This window comes from Salmo trutta, chromosome 8 (assembly GCF_901001165.1).
Source record: "Salmo trutta chromosome 8, fSalTru1.1, whole genome shotgun sequence".
NCBI lineage: Eukaryota > Metazoa > Chordata > Actinopteri > Salmoniformes > Salmonidae > Salmo > Salmo trutta.
In genome coordinates, this window is record NC_042964.1 from 33,863,924 (window position 1) to 33,890,343 (window position 26,420).

General features: G+C 44.4%; 3 protein-coding genes across 4 annotated transcripts in view; 1 reads left to right on the forward strand and 2 right to left on the reverse strand.

The window, feature by feature from the left end:
• LOC115198739 (uncharacterized) overlaps nt 1-524 on the reverse strand; it is a 24,012-nt gene extending 23,488 nt beyond the window's left edge. Inside the window, exon 1 of the mRNA XM_029760975.1 lies at nt 468-524. Coding sequence (XP_029616835.1) covers nt 468-495 — 28 coding nt within the window. The 5' untranslated portion in view covers nt 496-524. The remainder of the gene's footprint in view (nt 1-467) is intronic.
• Nucleotides 1-15,722, forward strand: part of LOC115198738 (solute carrier family 13 member 4) — a 17,642-nt gene extending 1,920 nt beyond the window's left edge. Inside the window, exons 2-15 of the mRNA XM_029760973.1 lie at nt 1,739-1,867; nt 4,636-4,772; nt 4,891-5,072; nt 5,172-5,226; nt 5,334-5,367; nt 5,456-5,551; nt 6,447-6,628; nt 11,379-11,498; nt 11,629-11,730; nt 11,850-11,951; nt 12,087-12,318; nt 13,031-13,192; nt 13,517-13,654; nt 14,275-15,722. Coding sequence (XP_029616833.1) covers nt 1,739-1,867; nt 4,636-4,772; nt 4,891-5,072; nt 5,172-5,226; nt 5,334-5,367; nt 5,456-5,551; nt 6,447-6,628; nt 11,379-11,498; nt 11,629-11,730; nt 11,850-11,951; nt 12,087-12,318; nt 13,031-13,192; nt 13,517-13,654; nt 14,275-14,412 — 1,809 coding nt within the window. The 3' untranslated portion in view covers nt 14,413-15,722. The remainder of the gene's footprint in view (nt 1-1,738; nt 1,868-4,635; nt 4,773-4,890; nt 5,073-5,171; nt 5,227-5,333; nt 5,368-5,455; nt 5,552-6,446; nt 6,629-11,378; nt 11,499-11,628; nt 11,731-11,849; nt 11,952-12,086; nt 12,319-13,030; nt 13,193-13,516; nt 13,655-14,274) is intronic.
• On the reverse strand, nt 15,467-21,772 carry LOC115198741 (cytochrome c oxidase assembly factor 6 homolog). Of its 2 annotated transcripts, none has more exons than XM_029760976.1 (3): nt 21,635-21,772; nt 16,634-16,798; nt 15,467-16,384 (listed from the first exon to the last, which is right to left on the reverse strand). In XM_029760976.1, the coding sequence occupies exons 2-3, from the start codon at nt 16,775-16,777 to the stop codon at nt 16,283-16,285; spliced, it is 246 nt and encodes an 81-aa protein (XP_029616836.1). In that variant the 5' UTR covers nt 16,778-16,798; nt 21,635-21,772; the 3' UTR covers nt 15,467-16,282. The 2 variants fall into 2 exon arrangements, with proteins under 2 accessions (XP_029616836.1, XP_029616837.1); XM_029760977.1 differs by lacking the exon at nt 21,635-21,772 and adding an exon at nt 20,325-20,364.
• Nucleotides 21,773-26,420: the final 4,648 nt, after the last annotated feature.

The window sequence follows — 26,420 nt, forward strand, 5'->3', positions numbered from 1 at the left end:
CATCCATACACATGGTAGATTGGAGAAACAAATTTAGCAATTTACCATTTACAAATGTATTTCCCTACTACCTAACTGAATGAAACCTGTCAATAAGTAAGAAATAACCCATGATTGCCTCAATAACCCAGTTCTCTGATGAAACTGAAAAAAAGGATGAGATTCTGAGTGAGTTTATTGATTCATTGAAAGTCCATTCATTCCATGACAGTTCTCTACTGTGTGACAACCTCTGATCAATAATCTCTTAGGATCTCTGATTGTCTCTGTCCCCAGTCTCCTGAATGACAGAGATCTGACTTCACATCCCATATCTGACAAACACTAACTACTGGGAGATAGTCAGATCACCCTCAGTTTCCTGGGGCAAAACCTGGGGACACTTTCCCTGTGGCCAAAGTAGATTATTACTGTGTAACAGCCTGTATATTTATCTAGATCACAGAAAGGAGGTGTTGTGTTCCCACCTGTGGTGGTGTGGTCAGGACTGGGCATGTCCAGTGGGGCACATGTGGAGAACGTGCCCAGGCAGGTGCTCGTGGCCAGGGTTGGTGGCTGCCACCTCCAAGACACCATGGAGAGGCCAAATAGTCTCTGTGTGATACACGACAAAATTCAACATTGTTTTCAATGAGCGGTTACACTACCAGTGTGTGTATAGCTGATGTATTGCCAGATCCCTCACCTCTCTCTCCAGACAACCTGTACTTCACCAGGAGTTCCAGGATACACTGGTCAGACAAGTGCCAGACACACATCACGTGTAGGACATATTTTATGGGAAGGGAGAGTTCTAAGGCTTCCTCACTGACGCAGGATAAGCTACCGCTGGTTTACTGTACAATGTGACCACCACTGGTGGTCCCGTGGGAGTACTGTCCGTTACCCCTCTACCTAGGCCCGTGGTAACAAAGGATCATTCAATGTGGTGAGATAGATGTGCACAGCTCACTAATGGAGAAGATCCAAGATATTCATTGATTTGACGAGCTCAGTGTCTAAAAAAACTTGACACGGTCGCTCTCAAAAAAAAACGATCCAGTTATTCGTCTATTTTGATGAAAAGCTGCCTCAAGTTTCCAGAAAACCAAAAAGGTTAAACAGGTACGTTTAAATGAATGACTTAACAAATCCCATTTTGATTAAACTATTAGATTGGAATTTGGATTGGCTCTTTCACAAACTGAGCATTCTCCATTGTTTCCATGGCAAATAAATGGTGTTGAAATGTGAATAACGAACACAGTGGGTTTGGTCTCACGGTAACTTTGTAACTGATAGATACACACACACACACACGCTACATGTTAAAGTTTTTAAATGTATTTCAATTGTAAAGTCTTTTGTCTGAAAGGTCTTTTTCGTTATATGCCGTACCCCAGTAAGACTAGCTGTCCCCATTGGTGTCGGCTAATGGGGATCCTAATAAATCAAATCAAAAATCTAAATCAATTTCTTTCACGGAACAGTATTATTGCACTCCAATAAACCCTATTGGAATAAACTCAGACAAATGAACCCTGACAAAACGGGCAATGAGTTTGTTTCACCAGAATTTCACAAAGTTTAACATTGACATATACTCAATAATTGATCGTGCTTTCATGATAAGCAACGTTCGAATACGATACCGGCATAAATGTAGGTTTGGACCTTGGCAAACTGCACTGTTGAATAAAAGCCCAATCTCTTGTCTCTTCCCTATGTCTCACCCCCTTGTGTCTCTGTATCCCTGTAGGAGGCCTGTTGTGCGTACGTGTTGATAGTGACAGCAGTGTACTGGGTATCAGAAGCTGTACCCCTGGGAGCTGCTGCCCTCGTACCAGCCTTCCTATACCCACTGTTCGGAGTGCTCAAGTCCAGCGAGGTCAGTAAACTATCATTCACTCTCCTCTCTCTTTCTCCCGCTCTCTGCTAAGGGCACTGAGGACCAGGAGCGCGCACACGCACACACACACACTGAACAAAAGTAGAAACACAACATGCAACAATTTAAAATATTTTACTGAGTTACAGTTCATATAAAGAAGTCAGTCAATCAAAATATATTAATTAGGCCCTAATCTATGGATTTCACATGACTTGGTCACAGATACCTTTGAGAAAAAGGTATGGGCGTGGATCAGAAAACCAGTCAGTATCTGGTGTGACCACTATTTGCCTCATGCAGCGTGACATCTCCTTTGCATAGAATTGATCAGGCTGTTGATTGTGGCCTGTGGAACGCTGTCCCACTCCTCTTCAATGGTTGTGTGAAGTTGCTGTATATTGTCGGGAACTGGAACACACTGTTGTACACATCGATTCAGAGCATCCCAAACATGCTCAATGGGTGACATGTCTGGTGAGTGCAGGCCATGGAAGAACTGGGACATTTTCAGCTTCCAGGAATTGTGCACAGATCCTTGCAACATGGGGCCGTGCATTATCATGCTGAAACATGAGGTGATGGCGGTGGATGAATGGCATGAACATGGGCCTAAGTATCTCATCAGAGTATCTTTGTGCATTCAAATTGCCATAGATAAAATGCAGTTGTGTTCGTTTCTCCATAGCTTATGCCTGCCCATACCATAACCCCACCGCCACCATGGGGCACTCTGTTCACAACGTTGACATCAGCAAACCACTCGCCCACACAACGTCACACACATGGTCTGCGTTCGTGAGGCCTGACAAATTATCTAGGGTTTTGGTAGAGAAATTAACATTCAATTCTCTGGCAACAGCTCTGGTAGACATTCCTGTAGTCAGCATGCCAATTGTACGCTCCCTCAAAACTTGAGACATCTGTGGCATTGTTTTATGTGACAAAACGGCACATTTTAGTGTGGCCTTTTATTGTCCCCAGCACAAGGTGCCCCTGTGTAATGATCATGCTGTTTAATCAGCTTCTTAATATGCAACACCTGTCAGGCGGATGGATTATTTTGGCAAAGGAGAAATGCTCACTAACAGGGATGTAAACAAATTTTAAACAAAACATTTTTTGTTTAAAAAATAAGCATTTTGTGCATGTGGAACATTTCTGGGATCTTTTATTTCAGGTCATGAAACATGCGACCAACACTTTACATGTTGCGTTTATATTTCTGTTCAGTGTACAAACACACAAACGTACATTCAAACCTAAAATATTCCTTTCACATAATTCTTGTTCAACTGTAAATACGGTAATCTGAGCACCTGACTCCCACTACTGCCAAATTAACACTTCCCTTAGTGTAAAATCGGATCTCTAAGCATTTATAGTATTTACCATACTCCTAGTGTATGTACAGTAAGCTGCCCTGGATACTTGGGGCCTCGAAGGAGGTATACTCTAACATGTACGCCCCTTTCGGTCGCTCTAAATAACACACTCAACACTGTTACATATGTGGAGCAGCTGGATGTAAAGCGTATGGATGGATGCTTTCTAGGAAGAACCTGAGAAGTCCTGTCCCATTGCTTTGTAATGCCTCTGTGACGACTGAAAGGGAAGTAGGTTGACCCCATCCCATTCTGAGGAAACAAACCAAAAAAACTCAGCATTGTTGTTGACACCTGGTTTACACTCTCTAACATATGTAGCCTCATGTGTGAACTAACAACCACAGACGATGACCTTGTACAGCACTTTATAAAGTGTTTATAAAGGCTTCATTAAGTCTTAAAAGTTACCCTTCGTCTGACCTTTCACCATCCTCCTCTCTTGTTACGTGAAGAGACGGTAATGATGTCACAGACCCATGTTAACATGTGAGTGACTCACTCGTTCTGAGAACCTGACGTCATCAGATCATCAGTGATCACGAGGTGTCTGTATGCTAACGTCTAATATAATACAGGAAGCATGCTAGTCAGATCCTCTCTGGTCGTCTCCAGTGAAGCACTTAGCACTGAGATGATGTCCTCATGTGCTGATCAGAGTAACCCATTAACCCCCACCTGTGGTGGTGTGGTCAGGACTGGGCATGTCCAGTGGGGCACATGTGGAGAACGTGCCCAGGCAGGTGCTCGTGGCCAGGGTTGGTGACGTCATCAGATCATCAGACAGGAAATGGTCTGTCATTAAACCAGCCCCAAGTGGTCCCAATGACCACCATTAATGGTTCCCCCTCCTCGCTATATCAGTGTTACATAAAAAAGAACCACTGAGTTGCTCATGTGATCTGATCGCATGGACAAAACCTGCCAAAGCAGGCTGTTAGTGTTATTATAAGCTCTTGTAATCGTGTTTGGTAAATATCCATGTTTTTAGTGCAACTCTTTGCTCTGATGACTAGACTTGTGTGCTGTACTTAGTGCTGCTCTCTCACACCTCACCTTGCCTCGCCAATGGGATTGCTTTACCTCAGTTTTAACCTGGCACAAACAGGAAGGTGTTACGCCTAAAACCTTCCCCTTGCCCTCTCACATGCCTAGGCATCGATTTTTTGGGTCCCATTTTAGTTCGTATGCCTCTAATCGCAAATGTTTGGAAAGGAGCAAAGCTCAGACGTGTTGATCCATCTGATCCATCTGAGCCCATCCTGGAGTACAAACACATCAATTCATGCGACCGAATCCAGGTGTGCGCGAGTCACATGTAAGGATCGAGTGTATTTGTGTGTACAGAGTGCTGTAAATACTGCGTGGTTGTCTTTGGTACAGGTAGCAGCAGAGTACTGTAAGGACACCACTCTGCTCCTGATGGGGGTGATCTGTCTGGCGGCCTCCATAGAGAAATGGAATCTCCATAAACGCATCGCTTTACGCATGGTCATGATTGCTGGAGCCAAGCCTGGCATGTAAGTACGCAGCTACCACAAACGCACACACACAAGCATATATAAATCAAGTGTGTACACACACACACACACACACACACACACACACACAACTTCTCTCTCCTGTGTGTATTCTCAGGTTGGTGCTGGGTTTCATGTGCTGTACGGTCTTCCTGTCCATGTGGCTCAGTAACACCTCCACTACTGCCATGGTGATGCCCATCGCTGAGGCCGTCCTGCAGCAGCTCATCAGCACTGGCGTGGCCGACACCCAGGAAGACTCCGAAACCGTCGAAGCCACCGAGGACGACTGCCTCAGCGGTATGGCTGCCCCCTCGCTGCCTGCAGTAAACATCTCAGTGACATGGTAAATTGTACAGAACTGTAATCGTTAAATGGTTTTGTTTTGCTCCTTTGCAGACAGGGAAGAGAATCTGGAACAGAACCAACTCGAGCGTCTGTATCGCAGAGACAGGTAAGACCTGAGACAATCACTGAAGAATCACATACAATACAGTCTTGCAGTCCACATCATGAAAACAACTCCAGTGTTATATTTATGAACATGTGTTTTATCCACAGCTGTATGAAGCAGGAACTCTGCACTCTGACTGAGGTGAGACTATAAACCTTTGTAAATCTGTGTAAGAATATCTGTCTTTTACTTCTACGTTAATTCTCCATTGTGTGTTTTGTTCTCTCAGTTGCCGACTGTGGAGACTAATGGGACTGGTAGGAAGGCCAGTAAAGCCAGTCTGGGCCAGTTGTCCCTAAAGCAGACCAACGGACACCTGCCATCGGTCAGTAGACACACTCACTACACACAGGGCCCTAACCAGGGTTTGAGTTTTAGTGAAGTCCCCTCCCAATATTTTAAAAAAAAGTTGAAGCTCATTTATTGCCATTTGGAAAAGTTTTTATGAGAACTTAGTATCCTTGGGACGTCCCTACCCCATTGAAGTTGACATTTAAAATGGTTAAGGTTAAGGTTAGGTAAGGGTTTTGGTTAAGTTTAGGTTTAGGCGTATGGACGTACCAAGGATCCCTGATAGCAATGACAATGTGTTTGATGCCATTCCATTTGCTCCGTTCCAGCCATTATTATGAGCCGTCCTCCCCTCAGCAGCATCCACTGATCTACATAGCTATACTACCAGCCGTGCACTTATTCTCAGAAAGTCATTTTTTTGTTTCTTTGGGGATGTCTGTAGACACGGCAGGAGTCGCAGGACGATTTTAAAACTGCCTTTTAACCGGCATCTCGCAAACACACCGTCAGCAGCGTCTGACAGTGTTTGCCTACTTCTCCAGTGAGCCGACTCGGAGCTGGGCTAGTTGGTTTCACGTGTCAGGCCCTCGGTCTGTGCCGTGAGAGGGCGGAGTTAGTCGTTTGAGAGAGTGGTCAAGCGCTGCTAAAAAAAAAAAGGCAAATCCTGGAGGCAAATCCAGAGGACGCATGGGAACACAACTAACAAACCACTGTTCATGATTCCACTCATTCGCAAAGAAGCAGGCTCAATTAAAACTCCGTCAAATCGAGAATATAAGCCTTCTGAGCTTTGACCAACGCTGGGAGCTATATTTAGATGTTGACCCATCATTTATTTTCTTTATTGTGTACAAAATATAAATATGTATGTTATATTTTTTTCCACAAACAGTGACTCACTATACTTGTTCCTCTCTCTGTTCCAGACAGCGATCAGCATCACAGAGCCCAAGGAGAAGGAGAGCAAGGACTCTCGCTACCCCACTAAGAGAGATCATATGATCTGTAAATGTCTCTCTCTCAGCATCACGTACGCAGCCACCATCGGAGGCCTCATCACCATCACCGGCACCTCCACCAACCTTATCTTCGCCGAACAGTTCAACAAGTAAGCTACATTACCATACACTGCATTGAATGCAGTTCAATAGGTACAATACACTACCCCCAATGCAATTCAATAGGTACAATACCTGGTAAATAACCCATGGCCTTTCAATACACTATCAGCCAAATGTCTTTTGTGTAACAGTATTGCCAACCTGGGTTCGAACTAGGGACCCTCTGAACACATCAACAACAGGCACCCACGAAGCATCGTTATCTATCGCTCCACAAAAGCCACAGCCCTTGCAGAGCAAGGGAAACAACTTTCAAAGCCTCCGAGCAAATACGTCACCGATTGAAACACTACTAGTGTGCACCGCTAACTAGCTAGCCATTTCACACTGGTTACACATGGTCTATTAATATCAACAAAATACAATACCACACATTTCTCACTACTAGATACAATACCTGACTAACACCCCATGCCCTGTCAATATCAGCCAAATAACAATCTGTCATTTCTGTCTCAGTGAAACTTAAATGGATAGATAAAGATAGTTGATCAGATGAATGATAGCAATTTTCCCTCACATTTTGGTTGGCGTTGAGCAAATTTTAGGCCTTGTGAGTGGAAACTTGAACATTGTGAGAATTTTGTGCAACTTCCGGCGCACGTTTACAATGAATACTGAGGCAGTACCCTTACCGTTTTAGACAGTAGCCAATAGGCTATTGTGGCCACTTGAGCATAATGTAGGCCAAAACCAATGGAGCAAATCCCATAACATTTTCACATGGAAATAGCTTTTGAGTTCTATGGTATAGCCTACAGTAGCCTACATGTGGTGTTCAATGCAGGCATACATTGCATGACACTTTTAAAAACGTTTTGACATTATGAAGGGCTTGACATTAATTAATAATCTTTTATTTGGTCTGTAACACCATGGGCCAAATAGCTGACTGTAAATTGCATTGTTTTGTATGATGCAAGAAACCACTTTACAAAATAACATTAATTATTATTACCATACATAGAATGAGACAATGTAGGCTACCTCTGCTATTGGCTTATTTGCATATTCAAACCTATCTCAAAATACAACACTGCCCCTTTAATTAAGACATAAGCTTTTTACCTGACTGGCTTTTTAAAGACCGTTTGAAATGTAGCCTACACGTTTTGTGCTCTAGTAGGACGCAGTAACTCCCCATTGCTAACCTATACTTATCTATAACTGGGCTAATAAGTCGTTAAGAATATTAACAAAATGTGCACACGCGCGGGCTCTGATCTGAAAAGCGCGCCCGTGGGAAACCCCCGTCAGTGGAATACTACTCTGTTGCGCACTGGCTACAACAAAATCAGACTCAGTCTTGCAAAGACATATTTGTTTTGGTTTGTTGCATTGAAATGTTGATTCGATCACAGAGAAAAACGTTGATCTATATAGTGCAAACTAATGGGGCGAAATCAGTGAATTTCAATATTCTGCGTCTCTGCGCGGCAGTCCTGGGGGAAGGGCTCGAGGGAACGTTGAATGAAACGATATGTCATGTTTAAGTCAGTGACCGAGGTCCAGAGGAAACAAAAGGACAAAGAGGGCTGGGATTGATAGATTGGTGTAAACCCTCTCAACAATCCCGCAAAGCGGATTTCCTGGGCACTTTACTAAATCAGCTAGGCTAAGCCAGGGAAAATGGCCTCTTTTCATCTTAAAGTTTGTTGGACAAAGGTAAATCTGACTGTGTCAATATCAGACTTCCTTCTCTCCCTTTTTATCCCCCTCCTTTCCTCCCTCCCCAGTGCAACTATAATAGGTGTCAGTAGTATGAAAGTTCTTCGCGTGTAGCTCTGTCGAACTGGGGCTCGGGTTGGTGAAGGACAGCTCTGTGAGTCAGGGGGTTCGCTGGCGATCCCCAAAAGAGGATTTATTGGCTGAGTAGCTACAACAGGTCCACACTAGTGAAACCAGAACCTTAAACCTAACCCTGTAGGCATTTTTTATCCTGCTACTGCGGGAACAGAGAGTTCCAACAGTGACTAATGTTCACAACAACACCAGACCCTTCCTCTAAACACTGGTATGCAGGTTTTGTCAAAGCAGTCTGCTAAATGGCATATATTATTGTATTATATTATATTGACAGTTGGTAATACAAATAATGAATGATACTCAATATAATCTGCCTTGCATCTAATAGCAAATTCCAAAAGATTCCATCAACATCAATAGTCATTAAAGGGATACTTCTGGATTTTGGCAATTAAGACCTTTATCTACTTCCCCAGAGTCAGATGAACTCATGAATACCATTTTTTATGTCTGCACACAGAGACATAACATTGATATCTACGAGTTCGTCTTACTCGGTGTATGCGCAAGCAGGACCTTGGCCGGTACTTCCACATGGAAAAAGGAATGAAAGCCCTCAATAACCCTTGACTGCAGACAGTAGGGTGAGGAGGGGTGGGGGCGGTTTTTGCATAGACCCTTCATATTGCTGACTGAGTGGATGGAACAGCAATGCTTCTATTCATTGATTGATTTCACAGTTTTATCGGTTGGAATTGTCAGAATATCCATGTGTTCAGCCTTTTACTGGGCAGATATCGAACAGCAGAGCAAGTATACGAAGAAGAAGCAGCAAGTCAGCTTGTCTTTCAGCAAACAGAGATATTACCATATCACTGCCCAGTATTGACAACTACTAGATATCCTTCCACATAGGGCATAGAGGCAGAAAATAGACCTGAACTTATTGTGTGGTCAATGACCTGCAGAGGTCTTACAGAAGTCATGTTCTGATCATGATCAAAAGAAAAGGGTTAATGGTTAGTTTCTGCTGGTTCTACGGTTGTAGTAGTGGCCCCTCCCTGAGTCAGTAATGACTTGTGATACTGAGGGTAGCCCTAGTGGGTCTTAACCCAGAACTACTATCTCCCGTAATTCCATCAGATGCTTCATTGGGTTCTGGGGGGAGATGTATGAGATAAGATACTAACGAGCCAAAGCCCCTCCACTTCCAAAAATGTTCTGCTTGAAATCCAAGCCCCCACTTTAAGCACAACCTTCACGCAACCCTGATACGTCTAAATAGTGGCGGAAAACCAAAACACCGGGACAACTGTTGCTCTTTAGTCGTCGCATCCATTTAGTCTGTCCACGAGGGATTACCCTGCAACTGGTTGTCCAACACCGTAGACATGACACCAAAAGGTCAGATTCTGAACCTCTTGGTGATTGCTGGAGTTATAAACTCAGCAAAAAAAGAAACGTCCTCTCACTGTCAACTGCGTTTATTTTCAGCAAACTTAACATGTGTAAATATTTGTATGAACATGACAAGATTCAACAACTGAGACTTAAACTGAACAAGTTCCACAGACATGTGACTAACAGGGGGGGCGGGTCAAAATCAAAAGTAACAGTCAGTATCTGGTGTGGCCAACAGCTGCATTAAGTACTGCGGTGCATCTCCTCCTCTTGGACTGCACCAGATTTGCCAGTTCTTGCTGTGAGACATTACCCCATTCTTCCACCAAGGCACCTGCAAGTTCCCGGACATTTCTGGGGGGAATGGCCCTAGTCCTCACCCTCCGATCCAACAGGTCCCAGACGTGCTCAATGGGATTGAGATCTGGGCTCTTCGCTGGCCATGGCAGAACACTGACATAACTGTCTTGCAGGAAATCACTCACAGAACAAGCAGTATGGCTGGTGGCATTGTCATGCTGGAGGGTCATGTCAGGATGAGCCTGCAGGAAGGGTACCACATGAGGGAGGAGGAGGTCTTCCCTGTAACGCACAGCGTTGAGATTGCCTGCAATGACAACAAGCTCAGTCCGATGATGCTGTGACACACCGCCCCAGACCATGACGGATCCTCCACCTCCAAATCGATCCCGCTCCAGAGTACAGGGCTCGGTGTAACGCTCATTCCTTCGTCGATAAATGCGAATCCGACCATCACCCCTGGTGAGACAAAACCGCGACTCGTCAGTGAAGAGCATTTTTTGCCAGTCCTGTCTGGTCCAGCGACGGTTGGTTTGTGCCCATAGGCGACGTTGATGTCTGGTGAGGACCTGCCTTACAACAGGCCTACAAGCCCTCAGTCCAGCCTCTCTCAGCCTATTGCGGACAGTCTGAGCACTGATGGAGGCATTGTGCATTCCTGGTGTAACTCGGGCAGTTGTTGTTGCCATCCTGTACCTGTCCCGCAGGTGTGATGTTCGGGTATACCGATCCTGTGCAGGTGTTGTTACACGTGGTCTGCCACTGCGAGGATCAGCTGTCCGTCCTGTAGCGCTGTCTTAGGCGTCTCACAGTACGGACGTTGCTATTTATTGCCCTGGCCACATCTGCAGTCCTCATGCCTCCTTGCAGCATTCACGGAGATGAGCAGGGACCCTGGGCATCTTTCTTTTGATGTTTTTCAGAGTCAGTAGCAAGGCCTCTTTAGTGTCCTAAGTTTTCATAACTGTGACCTTAATTGCCTACGTCTGTAAACTGTTACTGTCTTAACGACCGTTCCACAGGTGCATGTTCATTAATTGTTTATGGTTCATTGAACAAGCATGGGAAACAATGTTTAAACCCTTTCCAATGAAGATCTGTGAAGTTAATTGGATTTTTTACGAATTATCTTTGAAAGACAGGGTCCTGAAAAGGGGCCGTTTCTTTTTTTGCTGAGTTTACTATGAGGACAATACCCTTACAGATTGTGTGGTGCATTTGGTTTAATGTTAGCCATGCTCTCTGTATCTCCTCCCATCACTAACTATCCTTTCTCTCTCCCCCTTGCAGTCGCTACCCGGATGCAAAGGTGATCAACTTTGGGACCTGGTTCATCTTCAGTTTCCCCATCGCGATCATCATGCTGCTGCTGACCTGGGTCTGGCTGCACTTCCTCTTCCTCGGCTGCAAGTAAGCACCTCGCATGCATGCATGTGAAATGGAGGAAGACAATCACACAGGAACACACACACACAGGCACACAGACACATTGTGCAGGTATCTCTGTGATATTAACCTTACTGTGTTGTTGTGTGTCCAGTTTCAGGGAGACATGCTCGTTGAGTAAAAAGCGTAAGACAAGGAGAGAGATGCTGTCAGAGAGGAAGATCCACGACGAGTACATAAAGCTTGGGCCCATCAGGTGATTTTTCCAGTTACAGCTGGGACAAGAAACTAGCTGTATTTGAGGACTAATTGATGGTACAAAAGCTGAAGGAAAACAATAAAACTGACCTGTGTGTTGTTTCTTCTGGGCTGTAGCTACCCAGAGGTGGTGACAGGAGTGTTCTTCATCCTGATGACTCTGCTGTGGTTCACCAGAGAACCAGGCTTCGTACCCGGGTGGACGTCGCTGTTCGAGAAGTACGTAGCCACCGTTTTGGCGCACTATTAACGGAATAGGGTGCCATTTCAAATGGAGCCTATCTCATTGAGACTATCGTTGAATAATGAAGGTTCGGTTAAAAAAAACGGTTAAATGTTGTTTTGTTTCCGCAGGAAAGGCTACAGGACCGACGCCACTGTCTCTGTGCTACTGGGCTTCCTGCTCTTCCTCATCCCGGCCCGTCGGCCCTTCTCTCGGGCCCCCAGAACCCCCGCAGGGGACAGCGCAGAAAGAGACCCAGACCCCATGGCCCCCATGATCACCTGGAAGGACTTCCAGAATCTCATGCCCTGGGAGATCGTCATCCTTGTGGGTGGGGGCTACGCCTTGGCTGCTGGCTGCAAGGTACCAGGTTATATAGTATACTGTACTACTGTACAAACAACATGTAGGCTACTCACCACAGGGCAGATTGTTTAGGATTAAAACCTCAAACAGCCTAATTCATGCTGCAAGGTAACATACTATACCACGGTTTCTTGAAATATAGTTCGGAACCCAAAGTGGGCCCTGGGCATGTGAGAGGTGGGTCGCGAGTTATGAGAATACATCTATAATCACACACTATTTCTGCCTAATTTGGGTCAACATCTCATTCGGGTCTCGATTTAAAAAATATTTAAAAGGAGAAGATTTCTTTTTTTACAACCAAATTTCTGTGTAAATGGCATGTTATAGAAGGTTCCAGACACATTTTTTTTTGTTATTTCATGTTTTTGAGAAACTTACCCCAAACAGCAAATCACTTCCTCATCCTCATTGTGTATTATGGGGGCCCTGAAAAAACATGAACAAAGGCTCCAAATACACCCAAATACTTCCTTTTGTAAACAACAAAGCTCTCAGTATAGTGATGCAGGTCTTTAGCTGTTGTACACATGAAATTGTGTCATCCTGAACTTGATACCTTCCAATGTGGGTTACAGTATATACTGTATACACGTTACTGTATGTGCTATGAGGTTGCGTCACAATCTATATTACATACATCAATGACAACTCAGCGTGTTGTGTGGTGTGTGTGTGTGTCTGGTCATGTCTTTGTGTGTGTGTTCAGGTGTCAGGGCTGAGTGTGTGGATCGGCAGACAGCTGGAGCCGATGAGTGGTCTCCCCCCGTGGATGGTCACGCTGCTGGCCTGCCTGCTCGTCTCCGCGGTTACAGAGTTTGCCAGCAACCCCGCCACTCTCACCGTGTTCCTACCTATCCTCTCTGCTCTGGTAAGAATAACAGTCATTCTCTGTCGGTCTTCTCTACCTGTCCTCTCGATCGTCTCTGGTAAGAAGCCCACTATGTTTATACACCCCGACTATCCCCTCTAACCCTGAGAGCCCGTGAAGAAGAACCTAAGCCCCATCCTTACATTTCTCGGCTCGATTCTCAGTGTCCTCGAATGGCCTACACACTTCTACTCTCTTTTCACAACATCAAGACAGCCATCTGCTCGCCCTCCTCTCGGTGCCGCTGTCAATATTATTGAAAAACACCCTGTTCCTTTGCGTGACACTCAGTTAAGCGACCTCTGTCCTCTGTCTCCCTCTCAGTCGGAGACCCTGCAGATCAACCCCCTCCACACGCTCATCCCCGCCACCATGTGTGTGTCATTTGGGGTCATGCTGCCCGTCGGGAACCCCCCCAACGCCATAGTGTTCAGTTACGGACATGTGCAGATCAGCGACATGGTGAGACACAAACACATAAGCACAAACCCCACTGGGACGGGACAGCACAGTGCCAAGCGGAATCAAAGGCTGTTGTTGCAATTCTGACGTTTTTATGTAACAGTCCTATTAAACAAGATTATAAGAGATTTATTTAATAGTCGTAATACCTTTTAATGAGCAGCAATCAATCACTATAACTAGAGCCCTGTGTTTTGCGCAATCATTTGACATGCCTGGATTTGAACCTTCTATTTAAAGTTTTTTTTATCAAACTGACCCCCTTTCCTTATGGATGTCAGATGGTCCAGCACCATCTTCAGACAATATTGCTTTCATTGATGATGTAATCCTCATTTCTGGATAAATGCAAGTTAAGTTTTATTGTCACATCCTCAAGTACATTGCAATGCTTAACTTGCAAGCTCTACTCAACAGTGCCATAGTCAATATCAAACTGGTATAACTAATAAAAATATATATAATAAAACATAAATAAGAGAACTTGCTATGTCACATGATTGTACAAACACAGGGCCCTACATAGAACACCTAGGCTTAGGTACATACTGGAGCTCTTCAATAATAAGTGAGAGAACAAGTACATATTTCTTACCCAGTGTTGTTGTTGTCTGTCTCAGGTGAAGGCAGGATTTGGGGTGAATCTGATTGGTGTTCTAGTGGTGATGCTGGCCATAATGACCTGGGGCGTGCCCCTCTTCAACCTGACTGAGTTCCCAGACTGGGCCATCGCCAGGAACGTCACTGGCAGCTTATAACCACGCGGGGGAGCGAGAGAGAGAGTGCAGACAGTCACAGAGAGAGAGAGAGAGAGCGAGAGAGGGGGCAGAAAGAAGAATGCAGAAGACGTCTCAAAACAGACCCACTCGACATCTCTTTTACTGTAAATGCCAAATTGAAAGGGACTGAGGCTTATTCCTTCAACCGTGCTGGTAACGTCTGAGAATCGTGCAGGTTGGGGAAGACTGAGTGGAAGAAGCACCACAAGGGAGGAGACGCAGGGGCTGCATTTTCATAGGCGGCCCAATTCATTATTTTATTTTTTTACCACTAATTGGTATTTTGACCAATCAGATCAGATATTTTGCCAATAATTGCACAGAATATCTGAATTGGGCTGCCTGTGTAAACGCAGCCAACGTAGCCTATATGAGGTGCACGGAATAGACTCCCAACTCAAGTCAACGGATCATATTGCCATTTACTCCATATTACTATACGTTGCTGTAAATGTTACTTTTATATTGTTTTCTAATCTCTCCATCCCATAGCCCACAAGAACAACACAAATATTGATTCACAGATGGGTTACATTATGACTACGAGCCACAGCATACTGTATGTCACACATAATATTCCTATAGGTTGAGCTAACACAACCACATAAACAGTATTTCTATGCATATGACACTTTCCTAATTAGAATTATACTCTATATTTACAGTAGTATACAGTCTTCATGGTGTTACATACTGGGTCCCTACTGTCAGTGTGCTGAAATTCCCTATATAGTGCACTACTAGTGACCAGAGCCATAGAAAATAGGGTGTCAAGACAGTCACAATAGAGACCAGAGAGAAAACTGCAGAGTAAAGAGCCTCTCCAATCAACAGCCAAATCATGAGCCGTCTGTCCCCATGACTACAGAGCAAAGTGTACATTCTATCGTAGACCATATGACTTGCACGAAATGCTTTATATTTTTGAACCGATTGAAATGTAATCGTGTGCCTTTTTGTACTTTATTCACTGTCGTCATGAGAATGTAGGCCTATACAGAATGTATGCACATTAAGCAATCGAAATCCTACATCTCTGTTTATAATTTATTCGAAGTTGCACAAGTTTTCATACTGTGATGTGGTTTTAGGAGACAGATATAGAACCTTTGTAAATACATGCCAACTTGGATTATAAAAAGAAATGTGCCTCGTAGTGTCAAACCAATCCAATGAACTGTAACATTCATGAAGAATGTTAATGTAGTCGTTTCCACTCATATTCAACTCACCTCATAGAATAGGCCTAGATTCATGCAAATGAAACGCAATTGTTATAAAATACTGAACCATTGCCTCGTCGTTATTTATCACCACAAAATCACACACACATAACATGTCACTGTCTATTCGTAAATAAAGAACAATATCTTCATCGATCTTTGACAATAGCGTAAATAAGAAAGGATTGTGGGTAAGACTGTCAGTCACGGAGCTGTTGACTTGTGTCACACCACCTACAACCACTTGACATTGTACTGAGAGAGCAGGGAGGGATACAGAGAAAGCTTGTAGAACCATGTCAGTGACTGTGAGGGGTGCGCTTTCCACAGCGTTCACCGCGGTTACGTCACCACACACCTGTCCCATGCCTGACGTAGGTCACTAGTCTGAGGGCAAGGAGTGAACGAGACAAGTGCACACTTGCGGAGAAGCTTGAGAATCTGGCTGCGGCCCGCAGTTGATCTCTACCCAGTGTCCAGGTGTTAGGTCACTGAAATCCAGCATCTGTCGTCACTGGGAGGCATAGCAGGATTGTGCTCTAGTGTCCAGTGACAGTCCACTGCTGTCCATCAACCAGGAGGCCCCAGGAAGCCATCCTCTCAGTCTTCTGACCAGTGGCTACTGGCTAGGACCGTGACTCTTTAGGCCCGTCAGCAGGCTCAAAGCCCTCCGTCTGCATCTTGTCCTTGTACTTCAAAAAGTCTCTCCTCTTGGTGAAGTGTTTCACCTGTCAGGATCAACGTGAGATGGGATGTGTGTGAGCAGGACCAGGGTTGGTGACCACACTGAGTTTACTACTGTAGCTACATCAAAGCCAGAAATAAGGGAATTAGACCACCCCGAATAGAAGCAGGGCTTTATATACAAACATTCTAGATCTAGCCTCTCTCTCTGGCTACCTCTATGATAGACTGTCATTTTCAACAGAATGACAAATAGGTTATAGCTAGACTTGAGACCAGACAGGGAGACTCACCCACTGAGCAGGACAGCTCGCCTCAAACTCTTTCTGGAACTTCTCACAGGAGGCGGCATTGTCCTGGTTATCATCAAGGCACTTCCACAGCTCGTCCCTAGCGCCCCAGCATGCTTTTCTCTGGTTCGAGTTAGGGGCTGACATCACTGGGCTAGGGAAAACTTACTAAAACAACGAGAGGGGGGGGGGGAAAACGGTTCAGTCAACGACATGGCACAATCTGCAACTTCAACAGCCTGACCCTGCCACTTTGTTTGGTAAGGTCAGAGATGGGGCTGGGGAAAGTATTCAGAACGCTCAGCTTTTTCCACATCGTGTAACTTTACAGTCTTATTCTAAAATGTATTAAATTGTTTATTTTCCTCATCAATCTACACACAATACCCCATAATGACAAAGCAAAAACAAGTTTAGAAATGTAGCAAATTCTGAAATATTACATTTACATAAGTATTCAGACACTTTACTCAGCACTTTGTTGAAGCACCTTTGGCAGAGATTACAGCCTCGAGTCTTCTTGGGTATGACGCTACAAGCTTGGCACACCTGTATTTGGGGAGTTTCTCCCATTCTTCACTGCAGATCCTCAAGCTCTGTCAGGTTGGATGAGGAGCGTCGCTGAAAAGCTATTCTCAGGTCTCTCCAGAGGTTCAATTGGGTTCAAGTCAAGGCTCTGGCTGGGCCACTCAAGGACATTGAGACTTGTCCCGAAGCCACTCCTGCATTGTCTTGCATGTGTGCTTAGGGTCGTTGTCCTGTTAGAAGGTGAACCTTCACCCCAGTCGGAGGTCCTGAGTGCTCTGGAGCAGGTTTTCATCAAGGATCTCTCTGTACTTTGCTCTGTTCATCTTTCCCTCAACCCCAACTAGTCTCCCAGTCCCTGCCGCTGAAAAACATCCCCACAGCATGATGCTGCCACCACCATGCTTCACCGTAGGGATGGTGCCAGGTTTCCTCCAGGCGTGACTCTTGCCATTCAGGCTAAAGAGTTCAATCTTGGTCTCATCAGACCAGAGAATCTTGTTTCTCATGTTCTGAGAGTCCTTTAGGTGTCTATTGGCAAACTCCAAGCAGGCTGTCATGTCCCTTTTACTGAGGAGTGGCTTTTATCTAGATATATTTTTTGGGATTGATTTAACCTTTATTTAACTAGGCAAGTCAACTAAGAACAAATTCTTATTTTATAATGGACGGCCTACCCCGGCCAAACCCTCCCCTAACCCAGACAACGCTGGGCCAACTGTGCGCCGCCCTATGGCACTCCCGATCGCGGCCGATTGTGATACAGCCCGGGATCGAACCAGGGTATGTAGTGACACTGAGATGCAGTGCCTTAGACCGCTGCGCCACTTGGGAGGCTTCTGTCTGGCCAATCTACCATAAAGATCTGATTGGTGGAGTGCTGCAGAGATGGTTGTCCTTCTGGAAGGTTCTCACATCTCCACAGAGAAGCTCTGTCACAGTGACCATCAGGTTCTTGGTCACCTCCCTGACTAAGGCCCTTCTCCCCTGATTGCTCAGTTTGGCCGGGCGGCCAGCTCTAGGAAGAGTCTTGGTGATTCCAAACTTCTACTTAAGAATGATGGAGGCCACTGTGTTCTTGGGGGCCTTCAATGCTGCAGAAATGCGTTGGTACCCTTCCCCAGATCTGTGCCTTGACACAATCCTGTCTCGGAGCTCAACGGACAGTTCCTTTGACCTCATGGCTTGGTTTTTGCTCTGACATGCACTGTCAACTGGGGGACCTTATATAGACAGGTGTGTGCCTTGCCAAATCATGTCCAATCAACTGAATTTACCACAGGTGGACTCCAATAAAGTTGTAGAGGGTATTTCCATCCATATCAGGTGAACAGTTTAGAAATTACAGCACTTTTTGTACATAGTCCCCTCCATTTTAGGGGAGCAAAAGTATTGGGACAAATTCACTTATATGTATTAAAAGTCGTCAAAAGTTTAGTATTTGTTCCCATATTCATAGCACACAATGATTACTTCAAGATTGTGACTTATGAATTTGTTGGATGCATTTGCTGTTTATTTTGGCTGTATTTCAGATGATTTTGTGCCCAATAGAAATAAAATGGTAAATAATGTATTGTCATTTTGGAGTCACTTTTACTGTAAATAAGAATAGAATGTTTCTAAACACTTCTACATGAATGTGGATGCTACCATTACAGATAATCCTAAATCAACTGTGAATAATGATGAGTGAGAAAATTACAGACACACAAGTATCATTCAACCCCAAAAATGCTAACCTCCCGCTATTGCAATGGTGAGAGGTTAGCATGTCTTGGAGGTATGCTAACCTCCCGTTATTGTAATGGTGAGAGGTTAGCATGTCTTGGAGGTATGCTAACCTCCCGTTATTGTAATGGTGAGAGGTTAGCATGTCTTGGAGGTATGCTAACCTCCCGTTATTGTAATGGTGAGAGGTTAGCATGTCTTGGGGGTATGCTAACCTCCCGTTATTGTAATGGTGAGAGGTTAGCATGTCTTGGGGGTATGATATTTGTGCGTCTAACTTTGTCACTCATCTGGTATAATACATGCAATTATTGGTACCACGATTGTCTTCGATTTTGAAATGTATTTACATGAAGACTGCCATTTTCCTATTCACTATAATGGGGGATCCGATTCGGATTATTTTTTGGTTGGAGTAAGGGTTTTGGATCGATGTTGTTACCTAGCAGATCTGTTTCAAGGCTCCATAACAATTGTGGATGCGTTGGATAAGGTGTGCGTCAATGAGAGTAATGAGAAGTGGGCTTATTTTGTTTTTGTGTGTGTGTGTGTATCTATGGAACAGAAGGAGCGAGCTCTGCACCTCAAAAAGATATCGGATTGGAATGTGTCGTGTGTGGTTCTTAAGAGCAGGGCGCCTATCGAGTGTCATCTCTGGGGTGGAGTAAATGCAAAGGGTATGTGAAGAATTGGATTAAGTGGTTGGTGCACACCGGCTGGCCCGCATGGTGGATGGAGTGAGGAAGCCCACTCCATCCATTCTATTGTTTTTTAAAGAAGAGCCTCTCCCTTCTCACATGTATTTGTTTTTTATGAGATAACCGTGAGAGCCTCCGTGCCCAAACCCATGCAGCGTGATGAATGAAAATGATTTGGTCACGTGTCAAGCGTATGTAGACGGGAGGGTTATCGTATGCCAGCCGAGTCTAAATTCTGCAAATGTGCTGGTGAACATGCACCTGAATTTCTGACGTGTCCTGTTCGGCTCAAGGAGACGGAGGTGGCAAGAATAAGGGCTGTCCAGCATGTCACCTCTCCGGAGGCATTGAAAAGAGTGGAAGAAGTTGTGAAGTTGAAGAAATAATGTTAGTAAGGGTAGAGACACCAGATAATATTCCTTGTCAGCAGAGGGATCCTGACATGTTGCATGTTAAAAAAGGTGTAATTTGTAGCGTTTATTGCATTGGTTAACAACTGCAAAGCGCAAACAGAGAGGAAATCGGAGAAAAAAAAGGCAGCGTTGTGAGTGCGGATGAGCGTTTCTTTGTGACTCTGGGATTTTACAGCAGAGGCATTATAAGGAATCCTGTCGATGAATGCTCTGTCCTCACAGCGACCTGAGACTATTTAGGGATGTGATTTTTACTGTGACTGAAAGAATGGGTTGTTTTTATTTTTTTTGTATAGTTTTTATTTTGTATGATGTCTGGTTCCCTACCTGTTAGTGAGCATTTCTCCACTGCCAAGATAATCCATCCACGTGACAGGTGTGGCATATCAAAAATCGAATTAAACAGCATGATCATTATTACCCATGTGCACCTTGTGCTGGGGAAAATAAAAGGCCACGGTAATGTGCAGTTTTGTCACACAACACAATGCCGCAGATGTCTCAAGTTGAGGGAGCTTGCAATTGGCATGCTGACTGCAGGAATGTCCACCAGAGCTGTTGCCAGATCATTTAATGTTCATTTCTCTTCCATAAGCAGCCTCCAATATCGTTTTGGAGAATTTGGCAGTACGTCAAACCAGCCTCAACCACAGGCCACGTGTACGGCGTCGTGTAGGAGAGCGGTTTGCTGATAACGTTGTGAACAGAGTGCCCCTTGGTGGCGGTGGGGTTATGGTACGAACAACAAGCTACGGACAACAAACACAATTTAATTTTATCGATGGCAATTTGAATGCACAGCGATACCGTGACGAGATCCTGGAGGCCCAATGTCGTGCCGTTCATCTGCTACCATCACCTCATGTTTCAGCAAGATAATGCACGGCCCCATGACCCATGGATCTGTAGACAATTCCTGGAAGGTGAAAAAGTCACAGTTCTTCCATGGCCTGCATACTCAGCAGACATGTCACCCATTGAGCATGTTTGGGATTCTCTGGATCGACATGTATGACAGCGTGTTCTAGTTTCAGTCAATATCCAGCAACTACGCACAGACATTGAAGAGCAGTGGGACAACATTCCTCAGGCCACAATCAACAGCCTGATCGACTCTATGTGAAGATGTTCCATGAGGCAAATGGTTGTCACATCAGATACTGACTGGTTTTCTGATCCACTTCCTTTTCTGTAAGGTATCTGTGACCGACAGATGCATATCTGTATTCCCAGTCATGTGAAATCCTTAGATTACAGCCTAAATTAATTCATTTCAATTGACTGATATCCTTATATGAACTGTAACTCAGTAAAATCTTTGAAATTGTTGCATGTTGCGTTTATTTTTGTTCATACTACAAGCTGGCGAGCTCTATTATAATCAGTGATGCAAAAACCAACGCACACATATATCCCTCTTATTCCGCAGCCCTCATATCCTACAGCCTCTGACAGAGGTAAGAAGAGACTGAAGGCTTTCAGCTAGCCGATTTACAAGTTTATTCGTCGAGAATCAAGCTCCAACCGTAGATTGTGCCTTATTAGCTAGCTAGCTAATCTGTTTCCAAACCCAAGCAAAACTGTTATCAAATAAGCTAGCTGGCTAATGCTACCACGTTATAATCTTGACAACTCACCATTAATGTTTATATCACTACTCCGGTATGAATGGTTTGATCAATAATGCCAAAAGAGCATTTAAATGGTGTAATTTTAGTTCTGTAACATGTTTCCCGAGTGCATTCAAGGACAGCTGCTTAATGGAGTAAGGACTTCCGTCGCATCCCATAGAGAATGATAGAAGCCTCTGGTAGCCAAAAGGTCATTTTAGCGCAGCGTTTCGAAACCCAGAGGTGCAACATCTCGAGACTTCCGGGAACGGTCACGAAACAGACAGGTTTGAGAAGTCAACGAGAGAAGTTTTTAATTATTTGTTCGTTGTTAATTGTCTCGAAATCTAAAGGCACAACCTAGATTTCAGCGCATGTCTTAAGTAGTTGAACATGTTATTACTCCAACCTCATGATCCCTAATAAATAGAAATATAAAGTGACAAACTGACACGTTTTCATTTTCGTCAAATACAACAATATAACGAAGGAGTGCCTTTGATTTGACAGCCTGTTTGGCGCCAGAAGACAGTCAAACCCCATGACGTGTTTCTACGCATGAGCGTGGCTATTCAGTGTCGGCATGACATCGTCTACAAGTATGATCTGGGATTTCTATTGGAGAAGCAGTTTTAGCCTGTCTTCATATTGTACTGTCTTTGATATTATTATGGGCAGCACCATTGAGGGCTTCCACCATTTTAATGTAGTCAGCTGAGTGGGACAGCAACACTTCATTGGCTGATCCTTCCTGGTAACCCTGTTGCAGTCACTTTGTACAGGTTTTGGATAAACAAAGGCTTTGGAGATCTTATACTTCTTGTTCTATGAACAAAATGTATAACGTCAGCTAACGTCACCTTTTTTGAAGTTTGAAGCATTTATGTAATTGAAAAAGCACATAAAGGCTTCTTAATTCATAAAGGTCATGTTAACTGACTAATATTATCTCATAGAACAAAACGTATCAGATCTCTTGAGCCTGTGTTACCCTCAGACCTTACTTTCTGTGTTTATCCCAAAACCCTATTCTTTCCCCATAGGAATGGCTGAACATACCAGAGGTAACTCATTTCCAGTTTTTAGGAAATGTTTTTTAGGACTACCACAGGGTTTCCCAAACTTGGTCCTCAGAACCTCAAGAGGTTCATCTTTTGGTTTTTGCCCTAGTACTACACAGCTGATTCAAATAATAACTAATCATCAAGCTTTGATCATTTCAATCAGCTGTGTAGTGTTAGGGAAAAGCCCAGAGGACCGAGTTTGGGAAAAGCTGAACTACAAGCTGGTGTACTCTATTATGGCACAGATTCCTCTATCTATCTCTATGTTTTGTCACTCATTTTGGGGGAGTGTATTCAGATGCCACTAGGTGGCACACTTCACACAATAATCTCATATTTTCACAGAAACAGGTCTAAGAAAGACAAAATGTAAGTTTCTCATGTGATACAACAAGCAAGGAGGGAGACAAACAATATTTCATAATAAAACACTTTTAAAAGTCTTGTTCAACTTCCCTCTGCATTTCGCTACAACTGTGGCAAAGCAATTAACTTTTTGTCCTGAATACAATGTGTTATGTTTGGGGCAAATGCAAATCACAACACAACACATACCTGAGTACCACTCTCCATATTCAAGCATAGTGGTGGCTGCCTCATGTTATGGGTATGCTTGTCATCGTTAAGGACTGGGGAGCTTTTCAGAATAAAAAATAAGCTGGAATGGAGCTAAGCATAGGCAAAATCCTAGAGGAAAACGGTTCAGTCTGCTTTCCACCAGACACTGGGAGATTAATTCACCTTTCAGCAGGTCAATAAACTAAAACACAAGGCCAAATCTACACTGGTGTTGCTTACCAAGAAGAAAGTAAATGTTCCTGTGTGGCCAAGTTACAGTTTTGACTTAAATCTGCTTGAAAATCTATGGCAAGACCTAAAAATGATTGTCTAGCAATGATCAACAACGAATTTCGCAGAGCTTGAAGAATTTTGAAAAGAATAATGGGCAAACGTTGCACAATCCAGGTGTGGAAAGCTCTTAGAGGCTTACCCAGAAAGACTCACAGCTGTAATCGCTAACATGTATTGACTCAAGGGGTTAAATACCTATCTAATCAAGATATATTAATATTTAATGAATTAATTTTTTAGAAACGTTAGAGCTTTTCTTCCTCTTTGACATTACAGATTATTTTGTTTAGATCGTTGACAACATTTGGAAAAAGTCAAGGGGTGTGAATACTTTCTGAAGGCACTGCACTCTTAAATCTCTACCTGGCCATGCCTCGGTGCCTGGTTCCTCTCTAGGTTTCTTCCTACGTTCCTGCCCTCTACAGCGTTTTTCCACTGCGCTTCTGCCTCTGCATTGCTTGCTCTTTGGGGTTTTAGGCTGGGTATCTGCTGATATAAAAAGGGCTGTATAAAAATGCATTTGATTGATTGATTCTGTGCCTAAAGTTACATTGGCCCTCCAGGTTCGACAGTATTGTCAAATCAAAGACAACATTGGGGGCTACTGCAGGTCGTGTGCAAAACAATTAATTTGGGGCAAAGTGCAGTTGGTCAGTCTTTCATGGATGTGAACTGACAGAATAAATGATGGTGGGAGGAGGGAGGAGGTACACGGGTGCTTTTACGGAACACTGCCCCTGCTCTGAGAGTGGATATAATAGGCCTGCCTGGTGCCTTCTTTCCATGGAGCCTAGCAACAATCCATTTCAGGATGTCAGACTGAGGAAGGCTGCAAACACACACACTGAAGTAAACGCTCAATTCACTAAAATTTGCAAAACACATTAGAGACCACAATGTGATTGCAGAATCACCCAGCAGCAAAACATCTAATTCCTGCTTTGTTGTCGGTTCTGCCTTCTCTCTGGAGAAGTAATTGTAATTGTAAACATCCAAGGAATAAGGCATGCGAAATGGCAAGCAGGGCCAAATGGCTCTTGGATCCCCAGCCGTCTTCTCTCGTTCTCTCTCTCTCTCTCTCTCCCTCTCTCTCTCTCTCTCTCTCTCTCTCTCTCTCTCTCTCTCTCTCTCTCCCTCTTCTCTCTCTCTCTCTCTCTCTCTCTCTCTCTCTCTCTCTCTCTCTCTCTCTCTCCTCTCTCTCTCTCTCCCTCTTCTCTCTCTCTCTCTCTCTCTCTCTCTCTCTCTCTCTCTTCTCTCTCCCTCCTCCTCTCTCCCTCCCGCTCTCTCCTCTCTCTCTCTCTCTCTCTCTCCCTCTCTCTCTCTCTCCCTCTTTCTCTGTAAGAGCTTCCTGTTAGTTAGTAGCTCGACCCCTTGCGTGCAGCTCTTAGCCAGGGTATAAGAGATACTCAGAGGGCTAATGTGGAGAGGAATGTCATTGAATCAGAGGCTCACTGTGAGTTCCCAGGAAGTCCTTTGTGAGATGTGACACCTGAAGAAAAAAGGAGAGCTGCTTTAAAAAAAGAGAATAGCTGAATACTACATTATGCCATTAAAAACGCACAGCGCTAGAGCAGAATGGCTTTAACGTTTTAGGAATTAAGAAGAATTAAGATTGTAGAAAGGCTATGCATTCCTGCTCATTACAATATATTTTCATGTCAAAGTTCAGGCTTTATGTGTCGGTCTGGCTCTTCTTGAGGAATATTGCAGTGATTTTGCCTATTCTCCAGCTGTGTGAGGGTCATACTGGTTTGACATGGCCTTTACCCTTCTGTTAGCCCGTTGCTAGGAAACCTGGACCTCCAGCTGATTGGCTATTGGCTTTCATACAGCATTAGGACTTAGCCTATACTAGAGTAAGTCCATATGCATATCACTGAACATGTAAAGCTGAAAGGTTCAAGTTTTTCCCAGGCTCTTGCTCACCAGCAGAGCAGGGAAATATGATTGATAGCTCATCATATGAGAGGCCTCTGCACCTCCTCCTGCCTCTTGATAAAGAACACCGCAGGCTTGGCTCCTCTCTCAGTCATATGTGAAAATGTGTGTATGCATACGTGTCTGTGTGTGTGTGTGTTCTTTATGTGTTAGTGGACCGGGGGTCTGGTTGTCTCTGGTCTTTGTTTTATCCCTAGAGGGAGGTGGAGACAGGAGGGTAGACAGGCACTGACTTGCTGCTCTTTGGCTCTCTGGTTCTGTGGTCCCGATGAAAGCCCTGCCACGCACTGCTCTCTTTTCTCTAGCTCGGGGAAGCCTGATGTCACATGAGAGGGACTGGCTGGAATGCCACACCAGGGCCTTTGAGGATGACTGAAGGAGCTCTGTGTTGCTGTTGCTTCTGCTGCTGTTGATTCACAGACGATTGCTCCACTCTGGCTGCTGCCTCTATGGCTGCCTGTCCCAGTGCTGTTGTCTCTGGCCTCTCTGTTCCACTGAGGGAGCTGCAGAGGAGGCCCAAGACCCACACAGAGGGACTGGACTGTCACCGTGAGGTAAATGTCCCTTTTCAGTCAGACATCTCTCTGGTACATGACTGACTGAAGGCTGGTTGAGGCCCATTACAGGAAGCAGACTGCTTGACTGAGTCTGTGGGGGATTTTAGAGGGTTTTGTACAGATGCAGTGCTCCCTCCCGCCTCCTTTAGTTAGAGCGTTGATGGAGTATAGCATAAAAGCTGCATTGACTTATGCTATAGTTGAAAAGAGTGCAATCACGCTATTTGGTAAGGTTACATAACTCAATCAAAAACTGCATCGCCTGAGAGGATGTTGCCGTGTGCAGCCAGCCAGTGAGCAGCACAGCCACAGACAGAGAAGACAGACAGCGAGGGGTGTGTGTGTGTGTGTGTGTGTATGTGTGTTTATATGTGTGTGTGTGCAGCCACGTACAATGAGTTG